Source organism: Rattus norvegicus, chromosome 17 (genome assembly GCF_036323735.1).
Source record: "Rattus norvegicus strain BN/NHsdMcwi chromosome 17, GRCr8, whole genome shotgun sequence".
Taxonomy (NCBI): domain Eukaryota; kingdom Metazoa; phylum Chordata; class Mammalia; order Rodentia; family Muridae; genus Rattus; species Rattus norvegicus.
Window position 1 is genome coordinate 92,980,249 of NC_086035.1, and position 15,172 is coordinate 92,995,420.

Below are 15,172 nucleotides of genomic sequence, written 5' to 3' on the forward strand. Positions count from 1 at the left end.
TCTAATTGGGTGGCTGTATATGTATGGGCCACATGTGGGGCAGGCTCTGAATGGGTGTTCCTTCAGTCTCTGTTTTAATCTTTGCCTCTCTCTTCCCTGCCAAGGGTATTCTTGTTCCCCTTTTAAAGAGGGAGTGAAGAATTCACATTTTGATCATCCGATAAGACATTTTCTTAACTAGTGATTGATGGGGGAGGGCTGAGCTCTTTGTGGGTGGTGTTATCCCTGGGCTGGTGGTCCTGAGATCTATACCAAAGCAGGCCGAGCAAGCCATAAGGAGCAAACCAGTAAGCAGCACCCCTCCATGGCCTCTGTATCAGCTCCTTTCTCCAGTTTCCTACCTTGTTTGATTTCCTGTCCTGACATCACAGAGCTCAGGTTTTCAATTTCCATGAGTAGGTTAATATTCTGGAAGGTGTTCCATAGCTAGCGAGGGCTTACTCCTAATATCCAGGTCAGAGGAATCCATGGAGAACAATAAATTTGTGATGTCAGGAAATCCGGGAAACCCAGTAAGATCAGGGAGCACAAGGCTTCTAATGGAGCAAAGGAGCAAAATGCCACTTGCTTTTCAACATGAGTAGGAAAAGAAGTGGCACGTGTTACACTTTCTACTTTCTAATTTAGTGCGTGCGGATGCGTGTCTATCTTTCTTTTCAAACTGCTCATAGATTTACATTTTTCTGCTTCAATTTTATCAAGATATCTTTTGATCATCAAGTTAGTGTTTAGAAAGAGACTTTTCTGTGTTGTTACAGAAAGACTTTACCAAACTTTATGGGAGAAGTTTTACTAAACTGCTGGATACTCAGGAGAGTAAGGACAGTTTTGTTTTTCTGTATCTTAGTAGGATCTTAGATTTATTTGTATAAAGTAAAATATGTAAGTCCCATCATTTGGACATGGTTTGTTTCAGTGGTGAAAAGCTGCTGAACACAACATGCAAAAGTTGTGCAGGGCAGGCCTGAATCATTAGAGTATGGAGGACTGATTGATTTTTACCTCTTTTTCTTGTTGGTTTGGGGTTTTTTTGTTTGTTTTTGTCTTCAAGACAGGGTTTTTCTGTGTAACCTTGGCTGTTTTGGAACTTTTTTTTTGACCAGGCTGGCTTTGAACTCACAGAGATCTGCCTGCCTTTGGAATACTGGGATTAAAGTCAGACACTAACGCCACCCAGCTCTTATTTTCTTTTTTTTTTTTTTTTTTTGGTTCTTTTTTTCGGAGCTGGGGACCGAACCCAGGGCCTTGCGCTTTCTAGGCAAGCGCTCTACCACTGAGCTAAATCCCCAACCCCTTATTTTCTTACAAGGATAATAATAATTACATCCCAAGTGCTACACACACACACACACACACACACACACACACACACACACACACAGTGAGAGAGAGAGAGAGAGAGAGAGAGAGAGAGAGAGAAGTGCTTTCAAGATTACAAGTCAAAAAAAAAAAGATTACAAGTCAAATACTGTGGTTCTGATGATAAAACAGGCATTTTAGTAATCTGGAACAGAAATGTGTTAAACAAGCATCAGGTTGTCAAATTTTCTGAGAAGTGTTGTTGTGGTTTACGTGTGTGTGATCTGTGAGGGAGTAGACACTGCTTTATGCATAGTCCAGCACTGTATCGTAAAGCTTCGTTCATAGGATTTTAAAAAGAGATTATCTTTGTTTTTTATTGAGGGGTATGTGAATGTCCACAGAGGCCAGTGGAGGGTGTCAGATTTCCTGGAGCTGGAATTACAGGTGGTTATGAGCCATCGGAAGAGCAGCAGCAAGCATTCCCAGCTGCTGGCTGTCTCTCCAGCTCCTCCCTCACGTGGTTTTCAGTGCCCTCACGAAGCAGTTTTTCATAGTAGCTATTATATAAAATTAACTGTAAATTTGTGAATACTTTCTTCAGACTCAGGGTTTAGGAACTGCTTTGAAGATACTATTCTCTGAAAAAGAAATCCAAAAACTTCCGGAGAACAGTCCATCTAAAGGCTTCCAGCTCACTCGGCAGGAAATAGTTGCTCTTTTAAATGCTTTTGGAAGGTAAGCTGAGACCAGATTCCCCTACAGGTTTCAATATCCTGCAAAGGTTATACCCCAAAGGTATGCTTTGGTTTGGTTTGCTGACAGAAAGATAAAATGCTGGCTGTAATGGCACACACTCATAACCCCAGCATCGAGAAGCAGAGGCAGACAGATCATGAGTTCAAGACTACAGGACCGTGTCTCAAACAAACACTTTAAATCCATTGTTCAGTGTGGCCTCCAGGCTGACAGCCAAGTTCTCCATCAGTCCCAGGAAGACCTGATAGTTTGCAGCTCCAGTACTTTTCAATTTGCTTTCTCAATTTCATGAGGGAAATAGTCTCCTAATAATCTTTTCTTTGGCTGGCTCCTGCCTGCTGTAATTCAATAGCAGACATAAGGAAAACATGATTGGGAAGTTAAAAGACATTACTTCTTTCCTCTCTGCTCTGTATTACCTAAACTGAGGAGTCTTCCTCTTCCATTCACACACACACACACACACACACACACACACACACACACATATATATACATATATACATATATATAATCAGAAATGGCTTTTAAAATAATTTTAATTTACCTACAGAAAAATATGCAGTGCCAGGATATAAAACAGAAAGAAAAGAATCATAGAAAATAATATTCTATGTTGTAACAGTAGAGTAAAATAAGTCAAATCACAGGGGAAAGTTTATTTTTAAAATGGGACCAAATGACAGAGATTAATATGTATGTTTTATGAGTGTGATTTTTAAGTTCAAAGGAGACCAATCACTCAAAGATAACCTAAATATGTCCCAGCTTACTGCCAGAGCCATCACCTAGGACCTCTATGTTATCTAGGCAGACTTTTGTTCTAGTGCAGCTTCCTCAGTGACCCTACCTCAGCCCCTAGTGTGGTTATACATGTGGACTGACTGTTAGCCCAGCTCTTCTCTGTGTTTAAAGATCTCTGTGCTAATTGAGTTAAGTACAAGGTAGATAGGATGCTTATTATATTTTTATATTTCAGGAAACATTAAGTTTATACATTTTTGAGGTCTGAAGAAAAATATAGAAGAGACGAGGTGAAATGTTAGATTATTTAAAATGAAAAAGACCTAAATTAAACATTTTAAGCACAAACAAAATTAAATTGAGAAAGGAAAAAATTAATTGAATATTTCATTAAAATTTCATTGGCTTGGGGTTGGAGATTTAGCTCAGTGGTAGAGCGCTTACCTAGCAAGCACAAGGCCCTGGGTTCGGTCCCCAGCTCCGAAAAAAAAAAAAAAAGAAAAAAGAAAAAATTTCATTGGCTTTCAGAAATGTTCCCTTCTATCTTTCACCCTGTATCTAGAGCCCATTCTCCCTCCAAGGGATGCTGGCCAGGAAGCAAGTTTTAGAGTCCTGGGATCCTGGCCTGCTATTTGCCAACAGTACAGATCAACAAACCTTGGCTCCATGCTCAGAACCCATATTGAGACTTGGGAATCCTGGAAAACTACTTGATTTGATCCTAATTTTACCTAAAATGTAAAAGCTAAGTTCTAGCTAATTTTTGTTGTTATGTTCTTTAATTTTATTAAATATGTACACTTGACAGGTTAGATCATTGCCTGGAACCTCCTAAATTCTCAACAAACAGGAACACCAGATATTGGGGTAAAGAAAAAAGGTAGTTGTGTACACTGTATCACTAGGCTGGAGAAGAAATACTGGATTTTTTTACATTAGCCCTGAGTACATAAGGAAAAATGAGCTTGTAGGTTTTCCATTTCTTCCCATCCCAGTGTTCTACTTCTGTGTGTGAGCTCTTTATTCATTGAGCCAGTAATCACTTGTACAATGCCATAAATATAGACAGTTACTGCAATTGGGAGGGGCGTGTAAAGACAGCAAATATTTGTGAGCCATTCATGGCACTGTGTCCATCACTCATCTAGTCTTTTTGTGGTGGTCATTTTATTTTTCAAGACAAGATTTTTCTGTGTAACCCTGGCAGCCCTATAACTTACTTTGTTGACCAGGCTGGCCTCATACTCAGAGAGCTGTCTGCTTCTGCCTCATTAGTGCTATAGTCAAAGGTGTGTGCCACCACACCTGCCTCTCATGGATGTCTCAATGTGAACACGAACCAGTTTCTTTTGTCCTTTTAAGCATGCCCAAAGCTCCATGACTTGTCAGTTTTGATAGGAGTCACAGCTTTTCTGTTTTAAGAGGAACTGTCAATGCTCAGTGTTTTGGTCCTTTTATTTTTTGTTTCCAAGCTATATAGCTCAAGGAAGCAGTATTTTTATTTGAAGTATGTGCACATCATGCCATCTGTGTGTTCTAATATGCACTTGTTTTCCTCCTATAGACTTTCTACAAGCATAAGAGAATTACAGAACTTTAAAGCATTGTTGCAGCACAGGAGGTAATGAAGACTTTTCTATGTCTTCATCGACATAGCAGACTGTATGAAGCCTTTTAGCCTTGGACACTGAGCAAAGAGACTAAGAGACTTCAAGAATTCTGAACTCTTTAAGAGAAAATTCAAATGTTCACTTGAATATTTATGATCCTTAATAGAATATCAATTAGAGATATTTATAAATGAAGTATATACTTTAAAATTGTAAGTAATACTAATGCCATGTTTGTGTCACATTTTGTTTGTATTGTATTACCCTGCTTTCCTAGTTGTCAAACTTTAAATGACCGCGTCTATCCTGAGAAGACTGTTCAATCTGTTATAGAAGAAGACCCAGGGAACCAGTGCTGCCTAGAGCTGGTCCCAGTGACAGAAATCTATAAATGGTGTAGTTAGTGTTTTAGACTTGCCTAACACTGTGTGTCATCCTCTGTAATACAGGGCTGTCACTATAATGAATAGGCCTTTCAGTGACTAGTGAGAGGTTCTGGATGACTTCCCAGGACTTCAACCCTGTTAAGATGTTTAGTTGCTGTTGCTGCTGTGGTTTTGGCCTAAAGGGACCTGCCTTGGTGAAGGTGGGTAAGTGCCCTCCCATGCTCACTTGGCCTGTGTACCCAGGCCGGCTCAAGAGTGGAGTGTCCTTTACCTAGAGCCCTCAGCGCCCCTTCTGACTTTTCTTTGTTCCTCTCCTAATTATAGACATTTTTAGTTATTTTATGAAAAGCCCTATTTATTTAATGAATTTTTTTCTCCACAAAATTTGAATGGGATTCTATGGGTTTCTAATGCTAATTGGATTATACACAAATTCTGCTGTTTTAAAGTAAGCATTTTAAATATTTGATTTTGAACACAATCTATGCAATCCTCTACCTCTTTTGTGTGACTCTGTCTGGTGAGATGCTTCAGCTTGAGTGTCACTTCCTCCCTGTCCTCCATCTTCAGTTCATCCCAGACCAGCCATCTCGGTATGACTTAAGACAGTGGAGAACTTGAAGGCTCTAGACTGTCATTTTCTAAACCTGGGGTTTAAAGTCTTTAAATATTTTAAATCTTGGTTCTTTTAAAGGTGGCATTGTATAATGGGATTACTTGAAAAGTTTTTATCTGTGTGAAAGTAATGAGTCCAAAGTCTTGCTTCTCCTTAGATTCCGTCTTTCTGAAGTAAACAGTAAGTGCTCTTAAATCCACATTTTATCTGCCAAAGTCTGAACTATGTTCCTTATAACTGCATGGTGTACACCAGATTATTTAGTTGGCTCATTCCCCTCTCAATGCCTGGTCTTCCACTACAGATGTGTGATGGGGGCTGAGTCCTTTGTAGTTATTTATCTTCCTAATTTCTAATCTTTATAAACTTAATGTTTCACTGATAATGGTGAATTTTGTAGGTTGATTATTTTTTAAGCTGACTTGACATTTTCCTTTTTCTTTGCTTTTTATTTTTTAAAGAATTGCAAGTGTTACCATGTGATGGGAACAGGCCACTGTAAGACAAAAAGTCTACAAATTGAATGCCAGTGACCTTGCTCTAGTACATCAATCAGTGGATTCTGTAGCTCCCATTTAGAATGTAAGAATATGTGGAAAATTTGCACTTGTCTATTTTTACTTTAAATGCAGAGGTTATCTGGAAATGTCACTTATCACCACTGCAGTTAGATGCTATTGTTTATAAACTATTTGCTTAAAAGGGGGGAGGGCATTTCCACTTGCTGATTTTTTTCTCAACTGTGATTTTTTTTTTCTAAGCTTAGGATACACAGTAGTACAGAGTGTGTTCTAGGAAGTTGAAAGAAATGGTTGCTAGAATATCCTCAAGGTTGTAACAAATTTCTTCAGTAGGGAAGTATGCTGAAGTTGGTGTTGGTTAGATTAACTTTTACATACATTATGGTGTGCTGATGTACGCATAGCTGACATTGCCATGACATTTGAGGACTGTGGGTACTGTAGGCCTATTTGGTGACCTTGGTGATGCGTCTGTCTGTAGGAGGCTGTCTGCCAGTTCTATCGCCTGTGCTGGGAGAAGTGCAAGCACTGCTTTCATTGTGAGATTGCTGCTCAGCTGAGCGACAGTGCTTGCTGTTCCTGTGTCTCATCACTTACTGTAGAAATCTAGCACTCAACAGCAGACCCACTCAAATAGTTGTACCTGGTGCCATAATCAGTGTGAAGAGGAAGCATTTTCATCGGTGGTCTATATTTTCCTTTAGTGACATCCATGTTAGACAGATTTGACATACTAAAATGGTCAATGTGCAGTACTCTTCCTGTTTTGAATTATGTGGAGGATCAACCAAACAACAAGATATCAAATTTGAAACTTGACAAGTCAAATGTTGGCTCCCTGTATTTTGTGTATGAAATGCTGTGCCGTGTTTCTTGACCCTGCCTAGGTGCCATGGTGTATAAGGAAAGACAACTGTGCTGGTCTTCCTCAGCATTGCCCTCAGCTGGACACCTGAGAACAGTTCACAGTAGGCTTCTCAGCAGTGTGCAGACTGAAGTTCCTGCAGAAGCCATAGCTAGTCACCAAAAGGTGTGCGCAGACCAGGTACACACCATCATGGAAATTCCTTGCTACAAACCAAGTACATAAATTCACGTGTCCTTTATTTGAAATAACATCTACAGGTGCAGCTTTGAGTTTTCTGAGCAGAATTCCAAATAATTTGCTGTTGTACCCACCAGAATCTAAACCATGAATTAAAACACATGTTTCTGCAATGTGCGTTTCTTTTTTTTTCCCCCTCCTCCATATTAAGTGCTTCTTATGAAACTGTGATTATAACTTCGGATCAGGGAGGAAATAAACTTCTGCATAGTCTGAGGGGGACTCTTTTCTGCAGTCACAATGGCAGTCGTGGGCCGTGTGCGCCGAGGACTCTGCATGCAGCAGTATAGTAGGTGGTAAGTGCCGTGTTTACTACAGCATGGAAACAGATGGGGTCTGAGACTCAGCCAGAGCTTTCTATTCTATTACAAACTCAAGGTTGAAGAGCCTGCGCACACCACCAGAGCTGATAAGGTGGGCGGCTTTGTCATTTTTGTAGTGGCCTATTACCATTCAATCAAAATGTAGGAACAGTATTCTATGATTCCTATTGAGTCATAGACTTACAAAATGCTTGTTTTATTTAACTTTCCAAATAGGTGGTACATTCACATGGTTAAAAAACACAATATATACTAAAAATACAATGTCTTCCCAGCTTCCCATAGTGCACACATATACCTTCTGCCCCTGGCCTTTTGTATTTCCATCCATAACCCATATATATGCCAACAAATATAAATGTAAAACCTTATTTCTGTATTCGCTCTTATTTTTTCTTGGAGTAATACCACATACACACCATCTGCATTTTATCACCTAATTATTTCACTGGCAATGTATCACCAGATAGCTTTTTCCCTTTACTGGTTCCTTGGTATCCTCACTATGGCTATGCCAGTGTTTAGTTGAGTGGAACCATTCTTGAGCATTTGAGTTGTTCCTAGACCATGTCCACATATCATGTCACACATGTATATGTACATTTCTAAGTATTCAAAGGTGAGAGACCACACACACTTGTAGACTTGAGAGGTACTGACTTGGACGTTGCTCTCCACGGGACTAGCTCAGCTCACACACATCTGCACTTGCTCACCCACAGCCCCACTACCAGAGATAGATTCCAATGCTAGAGTCGGGCATTCTGATAGTATGTAGATTTAGAATGTTCATTTTTAAACCTCAATGTATAAAATCACCAACTCTTAATATATTAAGGAGTCCCTTGAAGTTGCTTAGGTCCTTTGTGCACTGAATTCACCTGTTAGAGATATTAATTCTTCAAGTGCGATGAGCTGCGTATTCTTCCAGTTTATTACTTGGCTTTGTTCTAATGGTTTTACCATGCTGTCATATGCTCTGATTGTCAGTTTGGTAGTTTCTGTATCAACTCAGATTGTCTTCTTCACTTCAGACCCATACAGTAATCCACTGGCATTGTTTTCTCTGAAGAACTGATGGCTTTGCTTTTTCATTTCTGATTTCTGATCCTTTGGACCCTAGTACAAAATACTAACCTGCTTGATCCTGAATCTCTAGTCAACTTGTCTATGACTAGTTTGGGGAATCATGTAGATAAGACAGATCTCTGACACCTTTTATGGACTTAACCCTTTATCTAGGTTCTGTTTCCATTTCATCAGTCCATTTTCTATTATGTACCAGTAGACATTGTTTTAATTGAATAATATTTATTAGTCCTTGCTCTTCTCTTACGATGATGCAATATTTAAAAAAAATTTTTTTTCATTCCAAGCGACTGGATTGGAACTTTTGATGGACCTTACAGCCAGGGTTAGTATACCCCGAGGTCACTTATGGCTTAAGATGCTATCCTACTGTATGTTCAGCTTTTAAGAAAATAGTGTTATCACCCTTACCTGCCCTTGGATTTCCCTATGCCTAGCTGTAATCTTAAGTCATGTACCTTGTCTCTGACCAACATTAATGAATGGGTATCATTTGCTGAAAACAGAAGTTGAAAGCAGTCTATCTTCTAAAATGAATATCCACCATGAATGTTGCACACAACATTTGAATATTGCTGATAGTAGTGTTTGAAATACTGTTTTCTGGGTCAGTTGGGGTTAATTGGAATCTATGACTTAATCCCTTGTAAAACTGTTAAAGATTTCTGTTACCCCTCATTCCTTCTCCATGGTATGCTTTCTGGGCTGCTCAATAAAGAACAAAGCCCTTTGTGACAGATGAACACACAGGGATAGATTTACAAGACAGACGTCAGGCAGGCACAGATTCAGACTCATGTAACAGACACAGAGGATGAGGACAGAAAACACAGGGAACATGAAATAGGAAATCAAATCTGAGCTCACTCTTAGTTAAATGACACCAAGGGGAAATGCTTTCTTTCCTTAATGTGACACCAACACATTATTATTGATTTGGAATTTACTATGGATATGTTCAAAGTGTCCACACACTGCACCCTTTTATTTTTCTAGGTACTATTTATGATTCCACGTTAGCTTAGAAAAAAATCCTCATAGCATAACAGAACTGTTCTGTTGTGGGCCCCCCCCCACCCCTCCCTTTCATTACTTTCAGGGTCTTGAGTATCTGACTGTCCTCAAAGTCACTATATAGTCAAGGATGGTCTTGAACTTCTGATTCTCCTTGTCTCCCAACCTCCAAGTGCTGGGATCACAAGTGTAAACTGTCATGCTCATTTTATGTAGTGTGGGGGATTGGGCCCAGGGTTCTACACATGGATGAGCACTCCACCTACAACTACAACCTTAGATTTGAAGGTACTTTTATTGATATCTTTATTCTTCTAATTCAACCATTAGAAGAACGTAAAGACCATTTTAGTTTTTCACTACCTGGGGTAATTTTGAGTAGTAAATGGGGCAGTTCATAGAGGTACAGCACATCACCTGTACATTGAAGTCTGAGTTCATCTTGTAAGATGTCGTCTCCAAGAACGATTTTGAGTTTACCTTCATTTAAAAAAAAAAGTTCATTCCATTTATTTGTCCAAAAGTTGGATACCTGTTAGACTCACACAGCAGGCCTGAGAAGACACAGTTTATCTGAATGCATGTACTCTTTTGTGCTTTATTTAGGGTCTTGAAGGAAGACCATGACTGGGGAGTGACCAGTGGGTGTCAGAATTATGGGTAAGAGTTATATAAACAAGAGTTGATAGAAAGGGAAGAATTTTGAGGTTCATATGAGCTGAAGAAAGTGAGTCTCTGAACTCCACTTCGGACTAGGGTAAAGTTCAGGATATATATCCACTCAGATTACAGAAAATCAGAATGAGAGATGAGCCAGAAAAGGCCTAGAGGGAAAGAAATCACTAGTAAAGTATCTGCATCAGAAAATGGGGGCAAATGAAGGTTTGGAGAAGGTCTATGTGGATACCTGTAGGCATTTGGATTTAATGAGTTCACACTGAACACCTACCTCGGGCAAGGATAGGGCAAGGGCATAAGGAGTGCAGTAGTTTGGGACATAGAGATGGCCACAGCAGGTATCAGGTATTTTGTTCCATTGGGGAAGGGTTTTTCATGTGTTCCTGCCAGGAGCTGAGAGGAAGTTTATGTGTGGTCTCACACTGAAACTCATGACAACTGCCCAGTCCAGCAGAGGTACCCAGTAGACTAAATTCCACTGTCTTTACAGTCCCATTCTAAAAGTTTTCTCACTTTACTTGTCCTGTGTAGTCTTTGATGAGAACTCTGATTTGAGCCTGCTCCTTTTTCTATTAGCTCTGTCACCTGGATCTGTCAGAAGCTGTGAATAGCTCATGCATACTGGATAACGAAGAACTGCACAGTGATGCGTTTTGCACCAGTCTGTTCTTTAGATTGCTGCCTGGTGAACGTGAAGCAGAATTCTTTTCTACAATAGTTGGCTTAACTTGTAAATTTTGATAAATTATTTGTAATCTTGTAGTAGAACAAACAACAAAGGCTAGAATGTGTGTAGCACTTGCTTAGCCGATTTAAGGCCTGGATTTCATCTCCACTGTGAAGGTAGGTTAACATGCATATGCATGCCTAATATTCTAATAGAAAACATATAGCTCCAAATGAGAGTCTCACATTGCTTCTACAGTGCCCGGTGACTAATGCCCTTTTTGCTCTTCATAGGGGTCCAGTATTGGTTCCACAATACTGTCTACAAAAAGCAGTTGCGTTTTAGTGAAGGAGGGATTGGGGAAGAACCGGAGTTTATGTTATCTATGCAGATAGACACAGGACCAGAACAGCTATTATGAGTGTATCTGACATGGTTTGGCAAGAGCTGAGGAATATAGCTCAGTGGTAGAATACTTACCATGTATGGCATCCATCCAATAAGGCATCCTTACTACAGTCACTAAAGTCCCAAAACCAAACCAAGCAAACAAACAAACAAACAAACAAACAAAAAACAACTAAATGTGTCTGGGACATATGCTGTAATAACTTCTAGTTCACAACTGACTTGTAATACTCCAGACATTAACTAAGGAGTATGCGTCAATCAGTGGTGGATACGAACACAGGTTGGCCAGAATTCTTAACTGTTTAGGCAAATGACTCAGCAGCTACATAGGTGTGTCTTGTCCTTGTTACATCAGATCTCACTGCAGGTACCACATTTATATTTTCAGTGGCATTGCCTCTTTCTCATGAACTTATTTATCTGAGTATTGCTATAGCCCAGGCTAACCTCAGACTTGACCTAGTACTGGGATTATAACCATAATGCTTGGCCCCATGTGCTTTAATATTACCAGGTCTCTAGTTTCATGATGCTGTGAACATGAACTTTCCTTTTCTTTGGTTTGACACATTAGGAACAGTTTTGTTAGCAGAGGAAGGAAGGAGGAGGGTGCAAAGCCAATGCAGACCTCCTTCCCTACATGTGACCCACAGCCATTGCATTTATATTCCAGCATATGTTGACAACGTTTAAGAGCTGTAGTCTTTTTACTGCTGACATGAATACTGACAACTTTGTTGTAAAGGTGGATTATCGCTGGTTTGTTACAGACACCTAGCATATACCAGCTGTAAAGGGTGCATGTGCTACAAAAGGAGTGCATACAGAACAACCTTAATGATGCTGTGCTTTCCAGAAAGCCTTGCCCTTGGCTGCTGGCAGGTACAGACCTGCTGGAGACAAGGACACAGGCGCTGTGTGCACTGGCTGCAATAGCCAAATTATTGCAGGTACAGTGACAGATAAACTTATGTGCTGCTATTGTAAACTTCTGATTTAGGCAATTTGTGTAGGCTTTGCCACAATTCACCCTGGCAAAGAAACAATTTTAAATGGCCTGCAACCCAGAAGTTTACTCAAAGGCAAAGAGATGTGGTACAGGGCTATGCAAGGTCTTCAACTTTGTGCTCCATATAATAAAAACCCAATCAATCACAACCCATTTTGAAATTTAGGCTCCCAATTTTAAAATATAACAAAATAGGAAAAAGTGGGCTTGATCCTGTTAAGTTACATTCCCAGATATGTTTTTTCTTTCCTCAAACTTTAGGACACAGCAGGAGAAATGTGTGAAGTGTAAGTGAGTGAGTGAAAGAGAGAGACAGACTGACTGACTGACTGTCTGTCTGTGGCTCTGTGACGTCTAGGACCAAATGATGCATTTTGTGAGAAACCAAAGCATCCAGCCTCCAGGAGGGCCACATTGGTTCCAGGGTTTTCCCAGGGCAGCCCAGAGATGGCACATGGGGACCATTGTCTGCAACACTCTCTGGCTGAGACAGGGATGCTGCTACCACATAGGCAGAGCCACTTTTCCACACATACAGCTTTCAATAGACAGAACTACTACTTAAAAATAAGTCAGTGAGCACCGTGTCAGTCTCACACAAATGACAAGCATGTTTTACAGAAACGCTGTCAGGAGTCCACAGTCCTTTAGAGCTTGAAACCCAGAAACATTTATTGTTAATACTCTGTGGGGACCTCTTGGCTTGTCGTTGACTACGGGGAGCACTGTCTGAGTCGGGGAAGGCACAGTCCTCCCAATCTACTGAGGTAGTGAGTATTCAGTTACACCAGGCTGAAGAAACTCTACAAAATGGCTACACACACAGCAGAGGAGGTTTAATAGTGTGGGTGACTACATCCTGACGGTATCCACTTGTTACTGGAGTGCGTGTAGTAGTGCTTTCAGAAAAGCACCAGACTTAGGACAGAGTTCAAGAGAAACTGCTGCTGCTGAGCCCATCACATCCAGACCGTGGTACTCTGCTGCCACTTAACCTTGAACACTGAAGTGGCGGTTAAAGGAGCACACCACTGTGGCACTCACAAACGTGACCTTCAGAGGTAAGATTTGTGGAAACTTTTCCAAAAGCTTTAAACTATTAGACCACGTATTCTATACGTTTTAAAGTGAATTATGCATGAAAATTTGTGCAAACTACAACATACATTGCAATTAACAATCAAGGAAAAACCTAGTATACTTTAGCATTAGTATTTAAGTTATATAAAATACATCTTTATAAAAGTACAGAATCTCTTGATTTTAAAAGTTTAAATTATACTCACTGACATAGCCAGGCTCTCTGCTAGTACTAAAGGTTTATTGCTTAGCCCTATAGAGCCATGAGAAAGCTATAGCTAGCAAAAAATAAAGTTCTGTTTCTGAATGGAAACTGCCTTAAAAACTCAGCTGTCATCAAGTCTGGCTGGCTGAAGGTTTTCAGTAGAGGACTCTTCCATAGGACTGTGTCAGCTGCTGTGCTACCCTTGGCTTGCTTTGTCTGGATCCAAAGTGGAGTCTTGCTGCAAAGTTCCTGCTTGTGCCAGGAAGCTGTTATTTTGTTGTCCCCAATCATAGTAGTCTGGAGCAAAACTTTAAACAAACAAAACCAGTTTTTAGCAATAGACCTGAGTTTTTCAGGCTGGCGTCTTACCCATTTTCTACCAAACAGCTGTGCACAGTGCTGGCAGCCTGAATTCAAGTACTGAACCCTACAGGACTTAAAAGTTTGGAACTACAGAACCTAAAACTAGCCACTTGGAGAACATAGGTTTAGCAAAAAATTATGCCTGAACCCTAAGGTAGGATTATCACGTGCTTTGGCTGGATAACGTGCACGTCTCAAGTTCCTTATCTCTGGAACAGGAAACCCATTAGCAATTTTCTTGTTGGGCTGTTGTCAGGCTTGAGTGAACACTTGTAAACGTCCTCAAGAGCAATATCTAAGAATATCATTAGAACTCAAAACACTGTTTTTATTTTCCTCTATCATAGAAAAGAGTCTTTCTTTTCTTGCTTTTTGTACAGGGTGAGTACTTCCCTCTGCTCTTGGTAACTTCTGGCAAGTAATGGTTAGGGATGCTCCAACAGGGTTATAGGGTGAAAGCGTAGGGCAGCTAAATAAAAGTTTTAGGAAGAGGTGGAGCTCAGATCCTTGACCCTGAGGAATCTGTGTATGTTGGCTTGCTTCCAGAGTCGCTCTGTGCTTTCCCCTAATTGCTGCCTTGTCTTTTTATCTGATCAGGGGTCTCTCCTCCCTCCTCACTGAGACAGCAATGTGTTCTGTCTCAGTTCTGTATCCCAAACCAAGGTCCTTTCAGAGCACTTCCCCCATTTCCAAGGACTTTCACTGTTATACAGAGCAAAGAGCAAGCACAACTTTGAGCCCTGGGTAAATCCAGGTGCATAGGAGGAGGGAGCTTGGCCACAAGGGCTACACCTGGCCCTGTAGGCCTGTGCTCCCCTTCCTCCTTTTCCTAGCTGTTATCCAGACTCTGGATCTAGCTGAGGGCACCAGGCACAGCTTGTTTACTGTCTTGAGCATACACACACCATGTGTAAGTGCCCACCCCCAAAAGGACTAAGCCCAGTCTGCAAGTGAATTTTCAAGAATGGAGGACATTCCGATGTGCTCTGGCCGGCCATGCTGTTTACCCAGCAAGGAGACTCCCACAGATCTTGAACCATGAGAACTCAATTATACTGACCTCACAGGACTGTAGCAAACAATGAGATGACACTTGTAAATATCTTAGTAAATAACTAAGAATGACAAATTTTGGTTCTCATAATATATACTCTACTGATAATTGTTCATATATTCTCTGGCTTTAGAAGAGGATCCAAGGTGTCTGCCTGGATGTCCCAGGTCATGTTCCACTGAGTGATTCGAGCAGCAAATGCTCTGGCTCTCTCTGGGTAGGCTCGGAGAGATCCTACA

At 40.6% G+C, this 15,172-nt stretch overlaps 2 protein-coding genes across 10 annotated transcripts in view; one reads left to right on the forward strand and one right to left on the reverse strand.

Moving 5' to 3' along the window:
• Window positions 1-7,153, forward strand: part of Ero1b (endoplasmic reticulum oxidoreductase 1 beta) — a 73,706-nt gene extending 66,553 nt beyond the window's left edge. For 5 of the 7 annotated variants that reach the window (XM_039095982.2, XM_008771876.4, XM_063276672.1 and 2 more), the window contains 2 exons: window positions 1,904-2,037; window positions 4,367-7,153. In XM_039095982.2, the coding sequence (XP_038951910.1) occupies window positions 1,904-2,037; window positions 4,367-4,427 (195 nt within the window). In that variant the 3' untranslated portion in view covers window positions 4,428-7,153. The other 2 variants (XM_063276675.1, NM_001191893.2) reach the window with 2 other exon arrangements.
• A 390-nt stretch (window positions 7,154-7,543) lies between these two features.
• The window catches only part of Gpr137b (G protein-coupled receptor 137B), a 38,212-nt gene continuing 30,583 nt past the window's right edge, over window positions 7,544-15,172 (reverse strand). Inside the window, exon 7 of one of the 3 annotated variants that reach the window (XM_039095436.2) lies at window positions 7,544-15,167. In XM_039095436.2, the coding sequence (XP_038951364.1) occupies window positions 15,032-15,167 (136 nt within the window). In that variant the 3' untranslated portion in view covers window positions 7,544-15,031. The remainder of the gene's footprint in view (window positions 15,168-15,172) is intronic. The other 2 variants (NM_001399407.1, NM_001399408.1) reach the window with 2 other exon arrangements.